This window comes from Schistocerca americana, chromosome 5, assembly GCF_021461395.2.
Source record: "Schistocerca americana isolate TAMUIC-IGC-003095 chromosome 5, iqSchAmer2.1, whole genome shotgun sequence".
Lineage (NCBI taxonomy): Eukaryota > Metazoa > Arthropoda > Insecta > Orthoptera > Acrididae > Schistocerca > Schistocerca americana.
In genome coordinates this window covers 470182726-470201240 of record NC_060123.1, presented here as the reverse complement: position 1 = coordinate 470201240, position 18515 = coordinate 470182726, and the positions used below count along the sequence as shown (strand labels likewise).

The window sequence follows — 18515 nt, the reverse complement described above, 5'->3', positions numbered from 1 at the left end:
TACTTATGGACCGTCTGACAGCAACTGAATAAAACACAATTTTAGTGCCATACGCGTTTCGCCTTTATTTTCTGCAAGGCATCATCAGTGGCCTGGAATATGTACATATGTTAGCTATTTTATTTACATTTTTGTCATTGTGCCTATAGGTTATAAACAGTTCTGGTGGTTGGTATTTCCTATTAAGTAGTAATGTTTTGAACTGTACTTACAGGTTGTGTGGACAATTTCCTACATATTACGCTCGTGTTGCATTTTTGTTGTTCTTCTTCTTCTTCTTATGAACGCCAATGTGCAGTTTTTTTCCGCATTCCACAACACTATGCACTGAACGCTTGTTTTAAAGCAATGTTTTGGTTTCTGTTGCCGACTGTCAAATGTTTTTGCCAAAGATCGAATGTTATTGCCAAACTTATGAGTGTAACTATTGAAGTATCTGTGGTCTGTTCGTGTATGCATTTGTGTGTGTGTGTGTGTGTGTGTGTGTGTGTGTGTGTTTGTTTTGGTGTGATATATATTTTTTTGTTCTGTGTGTGTGTGTGTGTGTGTGTGTGTGTGTGTGTGTCTCCAGATGATGTGGGGAAGAGTTTTCCTTTCTTTCAGACGGTCCATAAGTAAAAATTATTAATATACCGTAATATTACACGCAACTGAGGAAGACAGGACTATAAAAGTTGAAGATGTCAGTGTGGTTGCTTTGCACACAAGGAGCAACTGCATTTGATATCTCTCACACTTGTTCAAGCATTCCATGCTAGAATGCTTTGGGAAAGAAGGAAAATACACTTCTCTAATTTCACACTGTAAAAATGCTTGAAGGTATGTAAGACTATGCCACCTATTTCTTCATCAGAAATTTTACTTTCCTTGGGAAAAAGAGAACTGCCAATTTTCATTTTGTGTTCTTTTCTAGTTCCACTAAAATTTTGAAAAAATAGCATGGTTAACAAATTGATTGTTTTCGCGCCTGGTAATGTAAAATCTTAGCTTCTTAATAAAGCATTTATTTTTTCATAATTCTTAACAGTTCTTGTGAACTGGTGCTGTTTGTCAAACGTGCATTTGATTTACAAATCTTATATTGAGAATGACAGAGCAGGCAGATTGCTGATTGCCACACTTTAGACCATGCATTACCACAGCTAAAATATAGCCAAAAATACAAGAGCATTTTTGAAATTGTATTGGCATTGATATCTATCTTTCTCAAGTAAATGTGTCTTATGATATTGCAGGGCCTGTGTTACTCTGATTACAATTCAAAGTTCCTGTGGACATGCATGCATGTCCAAAGGAATAGGCTCTGCAGGGACTACAGCTGTTCTGAAATACATTAAATGTATTCGCAATTGCAAATAATGACAACAATTAGCTGTAGCATGGAATGACAACATTAAAGTTCAGCGTCTGACCTGTACTAGAATATACTTAATGGAGTCCAGGGCGTAGACGCATGGTTCACGACGTATGGAAGTTTGGGTTTGGCCATGAATTGTGCATGGATAACAACATGGTAAGGCGACCACTCACGGCAAGCAGGAAATCCGGGTTTGAGTCCCGTCCAGCATAAATTTTCATTGTTGTCATTCCATTCTACAGCTGATGGTTGTCTTTATTCACAATTGCAAATACATTTAATGTAAATGTGTGTTACTAAATGGTGTCAGTGCCAGAATCACAAGCCAATGGAATTTGTACAGTTTTAGTGTAGTTTAAATTACTCCAGGAGGGAAAAACAAATTGCTAGCAAACAACACAGGCACAATATTGGACCCTTGTGTAATTTTAATCATCCATGTTCAAAAAACTGCAAACATATACGAATTTTTCCCTCTTTGAGGATCGATTACTCTGGAGAGTCGTCTGCTGTGGTGTTCAGAGTAGCTCAAATGTTAAATCATAAAAATTGTTACTACTTGAGAACAGACAGTAGGTCAGCATTGGTCGTAATGTCGTATGTCTTTTTTAATAGCATTGCAGATCGATTTCAGCTGACAGTGCAGCTATCATCAGTGCTATAAATACAAATACAAGAATCAGGCGTAGAAACAGCCCATTGATCAAATGCCATGTCACAGTTGTTGTACACAATCAAAATTCCACAATCATGTGCCTTTATAAATAGTCATGTAGATTAAGCATAATTACTCTCTTTGTCGGAAAGGTTACCAGACAGGTTTTAAAAAAATACAAAATTACATCTACCAAGTAATGATCCTGGCTCTTGTCGAAGTATTTGGCTATCAATACACAGTTGCCAATGTTTCTGGAGGTATTGAAAGCAAGCAGGAAAAGTTTCTACTGAATTGCTTGTTAACATCTTTTGTCACAGCCTCTTGGATGTCTGTGATATCTTGATGAAGCTTTCCTTTCAGTCACTTCTTCACTTTTGGGAAAAGAAAAAATTGCTAGATGAGAAGTCAGGTGAACATGGTGGATGTGGGATGGCAGAAACAGAACGTCTTGGTTACAGGTAAAGCAGTATGGGGTCTTGCATTGTCCTGGGAATGTCACAAATCAGGACGGTGACATCAAATTGCGTGTTGCAAACATTTCAAGACTTTCAATGTAAAGAGTTTGGTTCACTATGTGACCTGGAGGAACATACTGATGATGAATTAATCTTTTACTATCAAAGAATGTGATCATTGTCTTTGTTCTTGAAGGTTGTGGTTTGACTCTTTTCGAGGCTGGTGATCCATGGCTCCACCATTCAGCACATTGACAATTTGTGTGAAGTTCATACTGGTAGCACCAACTTTCATCCCCAGCAATAATCTTTTACAGAAATCTAGGATTACGTCTGGCTCAGTCCAGTATTTCAGCAGAAATTCTTCATCTTTACTCTTTCTGTTCATCTGTTAGGGTGCAAGGGACGAGTTTTGCAATAAGTTTCCATTTCCCTAAATCTTTGCATAAAATCTTATGACACACATGATGATTCAAATTAAGTTCTTCTGATATTACATGCACAGTTATATGATGGTCTTCTTGCAACAATGCCTTACACACCGCAAGTTTGCATCGGTATATGCTGTAGGCTGACAACCAACTCTGGGTTGTCTTGCACTGAATCTCTCCATTCAGGAAACTTGTTGTGGCACTCGAAAACCTGACTTCCGAAAGTGCCTTGCCTGCATGTACTTGCTTAATCATTGTCCATGTTTCACTAGGAGTTTTGCTGAGGTTAATGCAGAACTTAATGCTCACTCTTTGCTCACAGACCTCATTCATTGTCACTGTAACTAATGCACCAAGAACCCAAACAGTGTGTTGCTAAGCACAGCCCTGCCACCTAATGAGTGTGCACGGAAACATGGCAAAGGTCATTTCAAGGATGAACACATACGAGGTAACAGAAAAACTGCATTTGTTCCTACTTTCTGACAAAGAGAGTATAACGGTACATAGTCCAGTCTAACTCCGGCATGTACAAGCATTAGTCCAACGGAGGCCACTGTTGACAGATTCATACAGATAACCCCAGTTTACATCATACTGGATGACAAAAGCACTCTGTTTATTGACCCTAGGTAAAAGAGTGGGTTAAACATAAAAAATTTTATATGTAAAAATACAGGGAATCCAAAAAGTAATTGTAATAAAATAAAATTTTGTCTGGAGGTGCACAATTCAAAAAAACATTAAGACAAGCGTTACATTGTGTTACATTCTTTTACATGTGGGGAGTAAAAATAAGAGGGCATTGGCTGTCAAGTATGACATAATGTAACACTTGTCATAATGATTTTTGAATTGCGTGCCTTGTTGCAAAATTGTGTTTTATTATAATTACTATTTGAATGTCCTGTATTTTTATTTATAAAATTTTTTAGCTTTGTCCGAACACCTGACGGTTTCCTTGTGGTGAGCTTTCCCTGTTGAAAAGTGTCTGAAGCCCCTATGCCTGAACCTCGCCATACCCCCTGCCCCTGCCTCTGCCTCTCTTTTAGAGTGTACCCACTGTATATTCCCATGCATTCCTTGTCGGTTAGTACCCAGACCACGAATTATGACAGATTTATTTGAACGATCTACAGTTTATCGCCCCATGACCTTTGTGTGCCTGTTCCTCTAAGTTCTTCAGGAGTGTTAGGTTGCTGCCATTATTTACAATGGCGACTTTAAGTCGTAGATGGGCTGGGACGTACTTATATGTCTTGGCTTGTAACATCATTTGTTGCTTGTAATAGGTAGTATCTTTATAGAGAAACCGATAGCCATTAAGTCATATTTTTTATTAAACATACCACCCTAGATTGCATTTTAATTAATAGTGGCTCAATGAGCAGTGTCCAAGCCACTGATCAATATTACTCTTGTCATATTCTGATATCTCATATTCATGATCTTCTGACCTGACCTTAGTTGTGTTACCTGTCAGTTGTTTTTCTCTGACTCCTAAGTCATGTGGGTAACCCAAGGAACAGACAGGCCGACTGTTTGACTGGAGAATATACCACTTGCCCAACAATTGCTTTGATGATCCCGGGTGCATGTTTGTGGGTGCAGACGAGGCTTCTACTCACTCTGAACATCTGGTGGGCTAATGCCCTCTCTAATAAACTGTATTGAGGAGACAGCAGCTGCTGGTACTCCTCATTCAGTTCCTCCTGGAAGGACTCCACCATCCCATATTGTCTCCAAATCAATCATACCAGATTAAGCCATAGTTTATATTATAAAATGAGCCTTCCCCATGGCATTGTTGTAGAGCGTCATAGGCAGTAGATCGTATCCTGATAGAATGTCCCATCTTCCTGGCTCTCCACACCAATCATGATGATCCAAGTATTCTGTTGTCTCTGATGATGGCAGATGATGTACATACAGTTAAATTGGTACTTTGATTCCTTAAAGAATCTGGTTTTCGTTCTCAGTTTTAATGTTTTAAACTACTTTAGGGGTAGGGTTGGGCGGATTGTGTTGGGTTGCCTTCTGGTGTGTTGTGGGGCCTGGTGGTCCCAAGACCATACCTCTGCTAGCCATCTTGGTCATCTCTCCTTTACTCTGTTTTAATTATATGTAGTTGTAGTTAGTCCTTTTCCTGCTGCAACCTGTTTTACTTTTGTAGGCAGTGCCTCTTCATTAACACACTGATGAAGACCAGACCTTAAGTTTCTTGTCTTAAGGTACTGATGACAGAAACTGCTTTTATGCTTCCTCTGAGAGAGGTGGTTTTGTTTGTCTTAATGCATTCACTGTAGCAGATTGGGGGGGGGGGGGGGGGGGGACAGTTGTGGGAGGATTGCCTCCGCTACACGAGCCCTTGAGGACTCTCAACTATGTCGACCCACATGCTGATCTGATTATTTGTGGCACCTTCTTTTACTATTGTCTGATTACTGATGACCATAAGGCTTTTATCCTTTTCACTTTTAGTATTACTGATCTTCTCACCATTCAGCTAGAAGGAATTAGCATCATACCCCTGTTATAGTCTCCGGGGATTAGATGCTCTCTGCCCTGCAAGGTGGCTTGACACTATACTTTCATCTCTCATGCAGTTATTTTTCTTCCCTGGCACAACATTGCTTCGATTTTACCACACCTACTTACCTCACTATACCAGTTCAATCTGATATCTGGCTGACATCATTAACTCCAGATGAACTGTCCCGTGACCGAGGGTCAGATGACCCTGTCGTTCAGTCCCTTAATCCCCAGCCAACCAATGTAAAGTGACAGTGAAACAAATTGGATTTTATCAGCTTCGGCATTCTTCCTGGAGCTCCATAACAGAAATATTCCAGTATCATTATTAAATCAGCTTTAGTAGTCTTTTTATTAAATGTATGAAATACGGATTGTTTTTATATATTCTTGTACTTGTTGTTACCACAATACACTTGTGTGAAATGACTTTTCGTAAGCAGAAGATACTGGGGTTTGGTAGAGTGCTACTAAGATCAACTATTTATTCATAAAATGTTAGACACACAAGCTGGTGGGAACACTACAGGGATTACAAGGTTAGGTGGTATAACCTTCTTCTTGGAGTCTGAACAGTCTCATCTGGCAATTTGTGCGCGCGCGCGCACACGCACGCACGCACGCACACACACACACACACACACACACACACACACACACACACAATACCTGGCGGGAAGGGGGTGGGGGGTTTCACACAGCTGTAAACCACTTTGATAAAGAATGCACACACACTAGCCTGTCGGACCTCTCAGACTTAGACGATCATTTTTTTCTCATTGTAGCCCTCCCCCTTCTTTCCACCACCTCTTCATTCTTTCCTTTTCCTTATCCATCTATCTTCACAATACTCTCCTACATTCCTCAACCCACCCTGGCTGTAATATTTTTAAGTTTCTTAAAGTAAACTATCGTATAAAATGTGTGTGTGTACTGATTCATGCTTTTTATTTCCTTCCTTAGCATTCCTGATGATGTTTTTGAAAGTGTGAAGATTCCTGCAGAATGCTGTGTAAACCTCTCATTGCCTGGTAAGTGGAAACAAAAAATGATTCAAAACAGCGGTTTATTAATATTTGTATCCAGCAGCTTTATTATTGGTGACAAAGCTATGACTGGTGTGGCAATAGAAAACAGCAAAAGAAAAGCCAAAGTTTTAAATTTCACTTTTAAGGAATCATTCATGCAGTACAGTTGTACAGACATACCACCATTTGAGTGTTGAGCAGGCACCCTTATGGAGGACAGAGCAATAGGCATCCCTGGCATTGCGAAGCAACTGAAATAGTTAAAAACAAACAAGTTGCCAGATCTAGATGGAACCCATATTCGGTTGTACAGAGAGTATTCCACACCGTTGGCTCCTTCTTAGCTTACATTTATCCTGAATCTGTCAGCCAGCGCAATCCCAGGTGGCTGGAAAAAAAGTGCACGTGATTTCTGTGTGTCAAAGGGTAAAAGAAGACTTGCAAAATTACAGACCAATATTTTTAATATTGGTTTGCTGCAGAATGCCTGATATTTTCTAAGTTCAGATATAGTAAGTTCCCTGAAGACAGAAAAGCTTCTGTCCGCAAATTAGCACAGATCTAGAAAGCATCACTTGCTTGAAACTCAGCTTGTCCTTTTCTCCCATGATATCCTGTGAGCCATGGATGAAGGGCAACTGGCACATTCCATATTCTTAGATATCCAGGAAGTGCTTGACACAGTGTCCCACTGCTCACTTTTAATAAATGTCTGAGCATACAGAGTAGGTTCCCAGACATGTCAGTGGCCCAAAGACTTTTTAAGTAATAGAACACCCATGTGTCATACTCAGTGGCAAGTGTTCATCAGAGACAAGGGTATCGTCAGGAATGTTCCATACGATCTGCTGATGGGTAGGGTGAGCAGCAGTCTGCAAATGTTTGCTAGTGATAATGTATTATATGGGAAAGTATTGCAATGTAGTATATGGAAAAAATATTGTCACTGAGTGACAAGGATGATACAGGATGACTGAGATGGAATTTCTATTGGTTTTATAAATGGGCAGGATGATCTAAATACAGAAAAATGTAAACTAATGAAGGTGAGGAAAAAAGGCAAATTGTAGACTTCGGTTTATCAGGTGAATTTTATGAAAGTGTAGCTCATTTGTGAAGGAGACCACTTGTAGAACACTAATGCTGCCCATTCTTGAATAGTGTTTGGAATGCCCACCAGGTCTGATTAAAGGAAGACATTGTGGCAATTCAGAGGTGTGATTCTAGATTTATTACCAATAGATTCTTATCAACATACGAATATTATGGAGATGTTTTATACAGTCAAATGGGAAATCCCTGGAGGGAAGGTGACTTTGTTACACAAGACACTGGAGAAAATGTAAGAGAACTGGTATTTGCTGCTAACTGCAGCAAAATTATGCTGCCATCAATGTACATTTCGTATAAGCACTGCAAAGACAAGGTAAAAGAAACTCGGGCTCTTGTGGAGGCTTAGAGAATCTTTTTTCTCTCACTTCATTTATGAGTAGAAGGGAAAAGGAAATGAACTGTATTGGTACTGCAGTGCACTATATAGTGGCTTTTGTAGTAGGATAGATGTAGATGTATCAGGAAGAGGTGATGTCATGAGAGTTTTCAGGGGAACATCTTAGCTCTGGAGGGGTAATCTATTGAAGCTTTGATGGCCTGGATGGTACTGTGTAATGAGTGGGCTGCTGCTGATTGTTTTGGAAGGGGGGGGGGGGGGGGTTGGGAGGTGTTGACTGGGAGGTCAAAATCCAGGAAGGTGGAGTAAGATTTGAAAGAGGCTTAGGTGGATTTTAGTTAAGTAAATGTGTTAAGCTGTTGCTTTGTCTTCATGAAGAATTTACTTTGAGAAATAAATGAAAATATGTGTTTTTTGCCATAATAATACCAGTGTTTTGATGGCTTTGAGGGGTGGTTTAGGTACAAAGAGCATGTTGAGGTGTGTAGAGATGTATTGTAAAAGCTGTCTTCTTGGAGTGTATGTATAAATGGGATGCACACCAGTTCCCACATATTTGCAGCAGCATAACCACCAAGCATTAGTTATGGCAGATTGTATGTATTGTTCATATGGCAGATACCTATCTGCCAAATCATATTAGATACTACGAGCTGAAGTCTTGCTACAGAAATGTGCAGAGCCACAAAACTAATATATGAATCACTTAAAGGACCAAAATGAGGAAATGTGGGCTAAACAGAAACATCTAGAAAGCTACTGTAATCAGTTTGCTGGCATGTCAACTTGATGATGAAATTTCATGACATGTTGAATGACAAAGGGAACTCATAAAATTGGCGAGCAAATTGCAATGGATGTGCATTAACATTACAAAGGACAATTCACAACAAGCAAGTGGTGTTTGGCAATAATTTGTCTTTCAAGCATTAATGTTTGTAGTCATTGGTTACCCTTAGTGGAGAACAACTACACCGAACTACCTGATGATGATGGTGATGATGATGATTTTCGTGGATATAATGCAAAGATCTTGTTGCACATTGGCATTTCTGCATAGTTAACTGCTGCTATAGCACCAGACTTAGAAACCCGCAGTTCATCACACTTCACATTAGAGCTTAAGAAATTGATATTTTGCTCCGGGCATGAAAGTTATTAGTTCACACCTGAATGTGGTGTGTCTCCTCACCCAGGGATAGAGTTCTGGGTACCCTCATCGTGCATTGACAAATTAGTGTGTGTAACAAAACATTGATAATGATTAAAGCTATTATAAGAAAAACTAAATAGTTTTGGAACACACAGTCATATTAGGTCCACTGTGTGAGTGCTGTTGTGTTGTGGTCTTCAGTCCAAAGACTAGTTTGATGCAGCTTTCCATGTTAGCCTATCCTGTCCAAGCCTCTTCATATCTGTGCTACTACCACGCTTTACATCTGTTTCAACCTGTTTACTGGCCGCCCACTACAATTTTTATCCTCCCACATATCCTTCCATTATCAGATTGACAATTTCTTGGTCGCATCAAGCTATCCGTTCTTGTAGTGAAGTTGCACCATAAATTTCGTTTTGCCCCCCAGTTCGATTCAATACCTCCTCATTTGTTATTTGATCTACCTTCTAATCTTCAGGACTCTTCAGTAGCATGACATCTCAAAAGTTTGTCTTCTCTGAATTGCCTGTCATCCATGTTTCACATCCCTACTGTGCTATGTTAAAGACACATATCTTCCAAAAATTTTTTGATTAAAAGTTAATGAATAGCTTTTCTCGGAAATGCTTTTCTTGCTGTTCCCAATTTGCATTTTATATCTTCCCTACTTTGACCATCACTAGCTAATTTGCTGCCCAAAGAACTCTAATACACCTTATTTTTGCCAATAGTAAGCATTGTCTACCTTCAAGTAGTGATTGAAAGTTATATTTTATTGTGGATAACTTAAGATACTGCAGTTGAATGAGTGAAAAGTTCTTGTTTTAAATGGAAATAACTAACTTTTTAGGTTGTATCAAACACCTGAAACACTAATCTATAGGCATAACTTTTATGGCTCATAAATAAGTATCCATTTAGTGGAAAGTGTGTAAAGTTATTTGAATCTATTTCTAAGTGTTTAATTTGTATTGCAGTGTGTGATAAGTGTAGATGTTGCCTTCGGTTAATCAGACAGGGAATGGTATGTTTAGATTGTGGGCTGGAGCCCCATTGAGGTGATCATAGTGGGAACTGAGTGGAGAATCCTTATAGGTTCTCCCAAGGAACTGCAGGCTGTGCAAAAAGTCAAGAGAATTGCGGAAGAGGAAGCAAAAATTTGTGCCTTCCAGGCTGAATTAGATGATGTACAATTTGACCTAGAAAGGCTGAAAGGGGAAAAGGACTGTGGGAACTGAGTAAAGGTATCAAACAGTGGGTGAAAGGAGAATTGCTCTTAGACTTACACATTTGAGCTTATAATATCTAATAAGTCTAACTTCTTACCTGAAGTAAGAGGGGAATAGCGTTATCCAGTGTAGGTCATAGCAGGGAGCAGCAGACTGAGTGAATAGAAACTAAGTGTACATAGGTACCAAAAGAGATCGGGAAGAAGAATCTTGCTACGAGGTAGTAGCCATGGCAGGGGTGTAGGCTGGATGATACAGGACAAATAAGGAACTGGTACCTGATCACAACCATTGTGAAGCAAAGTGCTAGCTTTAGCCAGGTTGACAGGACATGGAAAATTTCTGGAAAGATTTTTGTAAAGAGAATCAAGTGATCATAGTAGGTGGAGCAGGGAACAGCTTGGTTAAAGACAAAAATTACAGAATTATGGATGACTGGAAGAAATAGGAGCAGCAACTATGTGCATAAGCAAGAGTCTTCTGGAGATTCTACACTACAGTGACCAGCCTAGATTAATCCCACTGTGAGTCATGTGAGCAAGGAGTTGAGCAGGCTGGTACTAAGTGGAATGGAATCTCATAAGTGTACAGTGCCTATTGATACAGTTGAGAGGTGGAAATAAGAGAAGGAAAGGTAAGGTGGCTCAGCATCTTGCCGAAAATGTATAGGGATAGCACTATCACAGAAAGTAAGATCTCTTTGGTTACTGGTGTCAGAGGGGTAGCTTCTTTAAGGTGTCTTATTGTGAAAGATATTAAAATAACTGAAGAATGCATGAAAAGTAAGCTTAGCTTATTTCATCAGAATATAGGATGAGTAATAAGATGGGAGAGGTTCTTGTGTTTCTCGAAAATTGAGAGAACCATGGAGATAGACATCCTATGTCTACCTGAGCACCATGTAACCACAGGGTTAGGGAAGTTAAAAGATTACACTCGGAGATCTTACTGGTGTGGAACTAATTTAGAAAGAGAGTTTTTAAGACAGAGTACAAGCTCAAAGAACATTGAAACAAGATTTTGTTGTGATCAGCACTTAGAAGTGTGTGCATGTGAATTAACATTGAAAAATAGTTTACTTTTAATTGTAATTGAGGCACATAGATCCCTTACTATGCTATCTGTTAGACATCAGTGAGCAGTTAAATCTGTGGTGATTTCAATGTGATTTTCTGAAGAATTGTCATAGAAAAACTGATCTGGAAACCTTATTTGGATTGCACAATTTGATATCGGTAATTAAAGCTCATCTGGATTGAGTAGTGTTTCCAACAGAGTTCTAGAGACTTGTTTCCATATAATAACTGCTGTCTTTCCTGAAATATGTGGTGCATCACTAACTTGTAGAATTTTTGCAAAGGGATTGAAATATGCCATTGTTATCACCCTTTGTAAGAAGGGCAACTATTGACTTGTTTCACTACTAAAATCATTTTCCAAAAATTTTGAGGTGATGTTTTCTATACATAGAATAGTATCCCACTGTAGCAACAATAATATCCTCAGTAAGTTGCACTTTGGATTCCAGAAGAGTTGCTCAGTTGAGAATACCATTTACACATTCACTCACCAAACTTTACAAGCACTAAAGAAGAAAATGGCACTGGTTTGTACTTAAAGTGACATTTATAATGCATTTGACTGTTTGAATTGCAGTATTATCTCAGACAGACTGAGATTTTATGGAACTAATACTCTAGCCAATCAGTGGATGCTATCCCTACCTACATTGAGATGATGAAAGTCATGTGATACTGATATGCACATACACACGTGGTGGTAGTATCACTTAAACAGATATAAAAGGTCAATGCATTGGCAGAGCTGCCATATGTACTCAGGTAATTTGTGTGAAAAGGTTTGACTGATTATGGCTACACAACGGGAAGCAACAGAATTCAGTATTCAGAGATCCTCTGTATCAAGTGGGTGCTGCAATTACCAAATTTCAGGCATTACCTCTCACCACAGACTAACACAGTGGCTGATGCCCTTCACTTAATGACGGAGAGCAGCAGTGGTTGTTGAAAGTTGTCAGACAAGCATCACTCGGTGGAGAAAGCGCAGAAATCAGTGTCAGACGTACAGTGAACAGATTCGTTAGGACAGTGTGGCAAAATTTGACGTTAATGACGATGTCAGCAGACGATAGATGCAAGTGCCTTTGTTAACAGCACGTCACCTTGAGTCCCGCTCCTGGGCTTGTGATCTTATTGGTTGGACCGACTGGAAAACAGTGGTGTGTCAGATGAGTCGAGATTTCAGTTCATAGGAGCTGATTATAGGGTTTGAGTGTGGCACAAACCTCACGAAGCGATGGACTTAAGTTGTTAGCAAGGCACTGTGCAAGCAGGTGATGGCTCCATAATGGTGTGGGCTGTGTTTAGCTGGTGGAAATGTTTGTGTTTGGCTACTTGGAGATCATTTGCAAATATTCACAGGCTTCTTGTTACCAAGTAACAATAGAATGTTTATGGATGACAATACGCCATGTCACCAGGCCACAATTGTTCATGATTGGTTGAAGAACGTTCTGGACAATCAGAGCAATGATTGCCAGAGCAGATTGCCAGACATGAATCCCAACAAACATTTATGGGACATTATTGGGAGGTGAGTTGGTGCACAAAAATCCTACACCGGCAACATTTTCACACTAGACGGCTATAGAGGCAGCATGGCTCAATATTTCTGTAGGGGACCTCCAACTACTTGATCATACCTCATCGAGTTGCTGCGCTACACTGAACAAAAGGTCTGGCATGATATTATGACGTACCCCATGACTTTTGTCACCTCAGTGTAAAAGACTGCAGAAAATTGTGTTTAGTAAGTCAGTCAATGTAAGTAATCTGACTGGGGAGAAATCGTGTATGGGGTTACCCAAGGCTCATTCTTATGTCTGCTGCTGTTCCTCATATATGTAAACAATATTTTGTCTAATACACAAGAAGCAAAATTAGTTCTTTTTGTGGATGATACTAGTATTGTAAGAGATATACAGCAACAGAACAAATGGTAGCATATTGAGTGCTGCACAGCAAGAGAAACTACACCAATGATGAGTGTAGGACATGGTGCGGAAATAATAATGAGAGTGGAAAATTCAATTTTTTGGTGTCCATATTAATGAGAACTGAAACTAGAGAAACACATTCTGGACCTCCTGAAACAACTTAGTTCAGCCACATTTGCCCATTGAATCATTGTAATTATTGAGGAGAGATAAGACAGTTGTGTTGTTGTGGTTTTCAGTCCAAAGACTGGTTTGATGCAGCTCTCCATCTTGCACTATCCTGTGCAAGCCTCTTTATTTCTGAGTAACTAGTGCAACCTACATCCTTCTGAATCTGCGTACTTTATTCATCTCCCTATGTGATTTTTACCCTCCACACTTCCCTCCAGTACTAAATTGGTGATCTCTTGATACCTCAGAATGTGTCCTACCAACTGATCCCTTCTTTTAGTCAGGTTGTACCAAAAATTTCACTTCTTCCAATTCCATTCAATACCTCCTAATTAGTTACATGATCTACCCATCTTAGACTTTATCCTGTAGCACCACATCTCAAAACCTTCTACACTCTCTTTGTCTAAATTGTTCATCACCCGTGTTTCACTTCCCATGCATGGCTACACGCCATACAGATACTTTCAGAAAGAACTTCCTGACACTTAAATCTATACTCGATGTTAACAAGTTTCTCTTCTTCAGAAACACTTTTTCTTGCCATTGCCAGTCTACATTTTATATCCTCCCTTCTTTGCCCATCATCAGGTATTTTGCAGCCCAAATAGCAAAACTCATCTACTACTTTAAGTGTCTTATTTCCTAATCTAATTCCCTCATCATTCCATTATCCTCCTGTTGCTTTTGTTGATATTCATCTTACATCCTTCTTTCAAGAAACTGTCCATTCCATTCAACTGCTCTTCAGAGTCCTTTGCTGTCTGTGACAGAACTAAAATGTCATTGGCAAACCTTAAAGTTTTTATTTCTTCTCCCTGGACTTGAATCCATACTTCAAATTTTTCTTTTGTTTCCTTTACTGTTTGCTCAATATAGAGATTGATAACACTGGGTCTAAGCTACAACCCTGTCTCAACCCTTCTCACCCACTGCTTCCCTTTCATGCCCCTCAACTCTTATAACTGCCATGTGGTTCCTATACAAATTGTAAATAGCCTTTCACTTCTTGTATTTTACGCCTACCACCTTTAGAATTTGAAAGAGAGTATTCCAGTCAACATTGTCAAAAACTTTCTCCAAGTCTACAAATGCTAGAAACGTTGGTTTATCTTTCTATAACCTATCTTTTATGAGAAGTCATAGGGTCAGTATTGGTTCATGTGTTCGTACATTTCTCCAGAATCCAGACTGATCTTCCTCAGCGTCGGCTTCTACCAGCTTTTGCATTCTTTTTTAAAGGTTTGTGTTAGTATTTTGCAACTTTGACGTATTAAACTGATGGTTTGGGAATTTTCACACCTGTCGGCACCTGCTTTCTTTGGAATTGGAATTACTATATTCTTCTCGAAGTCTGAGGGTATGTCCCCTATCTTGTACATCTTGCTTGTCAGATGGAAGGGTTTTGTCATGGCTGGTTTTTCTAAGGCTATCAGTAGCTCTAGAGGAATATTCGGTACTCCTGGAGCCTTGTTTTGACTTACGTCTTCCAGTGCACAGTCAAATTCTTCTCACAGTAGCATATCACCCTTGTCTTCTTCATCTGTCCTCTTACATTCCCATAATGGTGCCCTGAAGTGCATGTCCCTTTTACAGACCCTGTATGTACCCCTTCCACCTTTGTTTCCCCTTCTTTGCTTAGGACTGGTTTTCCATCTGAGCTCTTGATATTCATACAAGTGGTTCTCTTTTTCTCCAAAGGTCTCTTTAATTTTCCTATAGGAGGCATCTATCTTACCCGTAGCGATATATGCTTCCACATTCTTAAATTTGTCTTTCAGCCATTCCTGCTTAGCCATTTTGCACTTCCTGTTGATCTCATTTTTTAGGTGTTTTTATTCCATTTCACCTACCTCATTTATTGCATTTATAAATTTTCTCCTTTCATCGATTAAATTCAGATTCTCTTGTGTAAGCCAAGGATTTCTCCTAGCCCTCGCCTTTTTTACCTACTTGATCCTCTCCTGCCTTCACTATTTCATCTCTCAAAGCTACCCAATCTTTTTGTACTGTGTTCCTTTCCCCTGTTCTTGTCAGTTGGTCCCTAATGCTCCCTCTGAAACTCTCTGCAATCTCCGGTTCTCTCAATTTATCCAGGTCCCATCTCCTTAAATTCCCACTTTTTACAGTTTCAACCTGCAGTTTATAATCAATAAATTGTGGTCAGAGTCCACATCTGCCCTAGGAAATGTCTTGCAATTTAAAATCTGGTTCCAAAACCTTCCAATGTCTCCAGGTCTCTTCCACATTTACAACTTTCTTTCATGATTCTTAAACCACGTATTAGCTATTATTAAGTAATGCTCTGTGCGAAATTCTACCAGACGGCTTCGTCTTTAGTTTCTTTCGCTCAAGCTATATTCACCTACTTCTTTTCCCTCTCTTCCTTTTCCTTCTGTTAAATTCCACTCCGGTGTGACTATTAAGTTTTCGTCTCCCTTAACTGTCTGGATAATTTTTTACCTCATCATACATTTCCTCTGTCTTCTCCTCATCCACGGATCTAGTTGTCATATAAACTTGTACTACTGTGTTGGGCGTGAGTTTCTTGTCTAACTGGTCTACAATAATGTGTTCACTACAGCGTATCTGTGTTCCTATTTTGTTATTCATTATTAAACCTACTTATGTGTTACCCCTATTTCACTTTGTATTTATAACCCTATATTTACCTGACCAGAAGCCCTGTTTCTCCAGCCACCGAACTCCACTAATTCCCACTGTATCTGGCTTTAACCTATCCATTTCTATTTTTAAATTTTCTAACCTGCCTGCCTGATTAAGGGATTTGATATTCCCCACTCCAATCTGTAGAACACCAGTTTTATTTCTCCTGATAATGACATCCTGAGTGGTCCCCACCTGGAGATCCAAATGGGGGACTATTTTCCTCCAGAATATTTTACCCAAGAGGGTGCCATCACCATTTAACCTGCATTCCCTCAGGAAAAGTTATGGATGTAGTTTCTCCTTGCTTTCAGCCATTCACAGTACCAGTACAGCAAGGCTGTTTTGGCTGACGTTACAGGGCCAGACCAGTGGGTCATCCAGACTGCTGCTCCTACAACTACTGAAAAGGTTGCAGCCCCTCTTCTGGAACCACATGTTCATCTGGCCTCTCAACAGATACCCCTCCATAGTGGCTGCACCTGTGGCATGGCTAACTGTATCGCTGAGGCTGGTATTACACTATCAAATATCTTTGTCAAAGATTTGATCAAAAATGTGATCAAATATTCCGTCAAATATATTTGACAAAGACCTTTGACGTAGCGCTAGAAGGGGTATTACACTGTCATCAAATTTTTCGTCAAAGTTCAAGATGGCTGACAACAACTTGTTATTAACCGCAGCAGTTGCACGTACCACAACTGCATTGTGTGCACGTGTTGGAAAGAAATGGGGCAAAAAAAGGAACCATGCATACGATGTTGACAGTCATAAATTCCTGGGATTACAGCTTGATAATAAATTCAGTTGGGAGGAGCACACCACAGAACTGCAGAAATGCCTTAACAAATCTGTATTTGCAATTCGAGTGTTAGCAGACATAGGCAACATAAAAATGAAAAAGCTGGCATACTTTGCCAACTTTCGTTCCATAATGTCATATGGTATAATATTTTGGGGTAAATCTTAAAGTCAAACAAAAGTTTTCAGAGTCCAAAAGCGTGTAATACGTATTATTTGTGGAGTAAATTCACGGACGTCCTGCAAAAACCTCTTCAAAGAACTGGGTATACTAAATAATTTATTGTTTTTCCAACAAACAACTCAGTTCGTACATACAATACCAGGAACAAAAATGATCTGCACAAAAAATTAAAAGCACTTACTTTAGTTCAAAAAGGGATCCACTACTCAGGAACACTCATCTTCAATAATTTGCCAGCAAACATAAAAAGTTTAGTTACAAATAAAGATCAGTTTAAAAGGACCCTGAAAGACTTACTAGTGGCAAACTCCTTCTACTCCATTGACGAATTTTTTAATAGAAACAAATGATGTATTGTATTTATTCATACTGTTAGTATTGTTATTTCAGCTTTTAAAAAAAATTGACATGTTCCACATTCACGAGGATCTCCTCAGCACGACTCTATGGAACGAAAAACTAATCTAATCTGTGTGAAGCTGTGGGTTTTACGACGACACGATAAAAGCATTCAACAAAACTTGTTACGTGAGCTTACAGTGGAAGATGTCAAGTCGTACATCAATTATTTAAGAATGGATGAGCATACATTTCTGTATGTGCTCAGTGAAGTGTATCCTCATATCACAAAGCACAATATTCATTTAAGAACTGCTACATCTTCAGAAGACAGGCTCACTGTAACACTCAGATTCCTTGCTACAGGAGAGGGTTACACACACACACACACACACACACACACACACACACACACACACACACACACGTTTGTTTACTTTCATTCAACAATGTCATATGAAATCATGTTGTAGGCTAACTCATCTTTAAGAGTGTATTCATTGCTCAAAACCTTGCTGTAAGAGTAATTCATGGTGCTCACCTGCAATCATCTTGAAGACATCTGTTTAAGGAATTGAGTATTTTGACTGATGCTGCATAGTATATTTATTCCCTAGTGAAATTTGTTGTAGATTATGCTTTGCAGTTAAAAAGGAACAAGGATGTACATAGTTGAAATACCAGAAGAAAAAAATGTGCATTCACACACGTACTCCACAAGCTACCATGTGGTACATGGCGGAGGGTACACTGGTCACTTCCTTTCCCCTTTCCACTATCGAATAGAGGGAGGGGAAAAAGCCTGTCTACAAGCCGCCATATGAACCCTAGTTATTTGTAGCTTATCTTTGTGATGGTTGCACGAAATGTATGTTGGCTGCAGTAGACATTCTGCAGTGAGCTTCATATGGTGGTTTTCTAAATTTTCTCAGTAGTGTTGCTTGAAGAGTGTTACCTTCCCTCCAAAGAGTCCCTTTTGAGTTCCCAAACATCTCCATAACACTTGTGTGTTGTTTGAACCTATTGGTGACGAATCTA

At 39.4% G+C, this 18515-nt stretch overlaps 1 protein-coding gene across 1 annotated transcript in view; it reads left to right on the top strand.

Moving 5' to 3' along the window:
- The window catches only part of LOC124616453, a 110874-nt gene that overhangs the window by 76078 nt on the left and 16281 nt on the right, over positions 1 to 18515 (top strand). The window contains exon 5 of the mRNA XM_047144761.1: positions 6397 to 6464. Coding sequence (XP_047000717.1) covers positions 6397 to 6464 — 68 coding nt within the window. The remainder of the gene's footprint in view (positions 1 to 6396; positions 6465 to 18515) is intronic.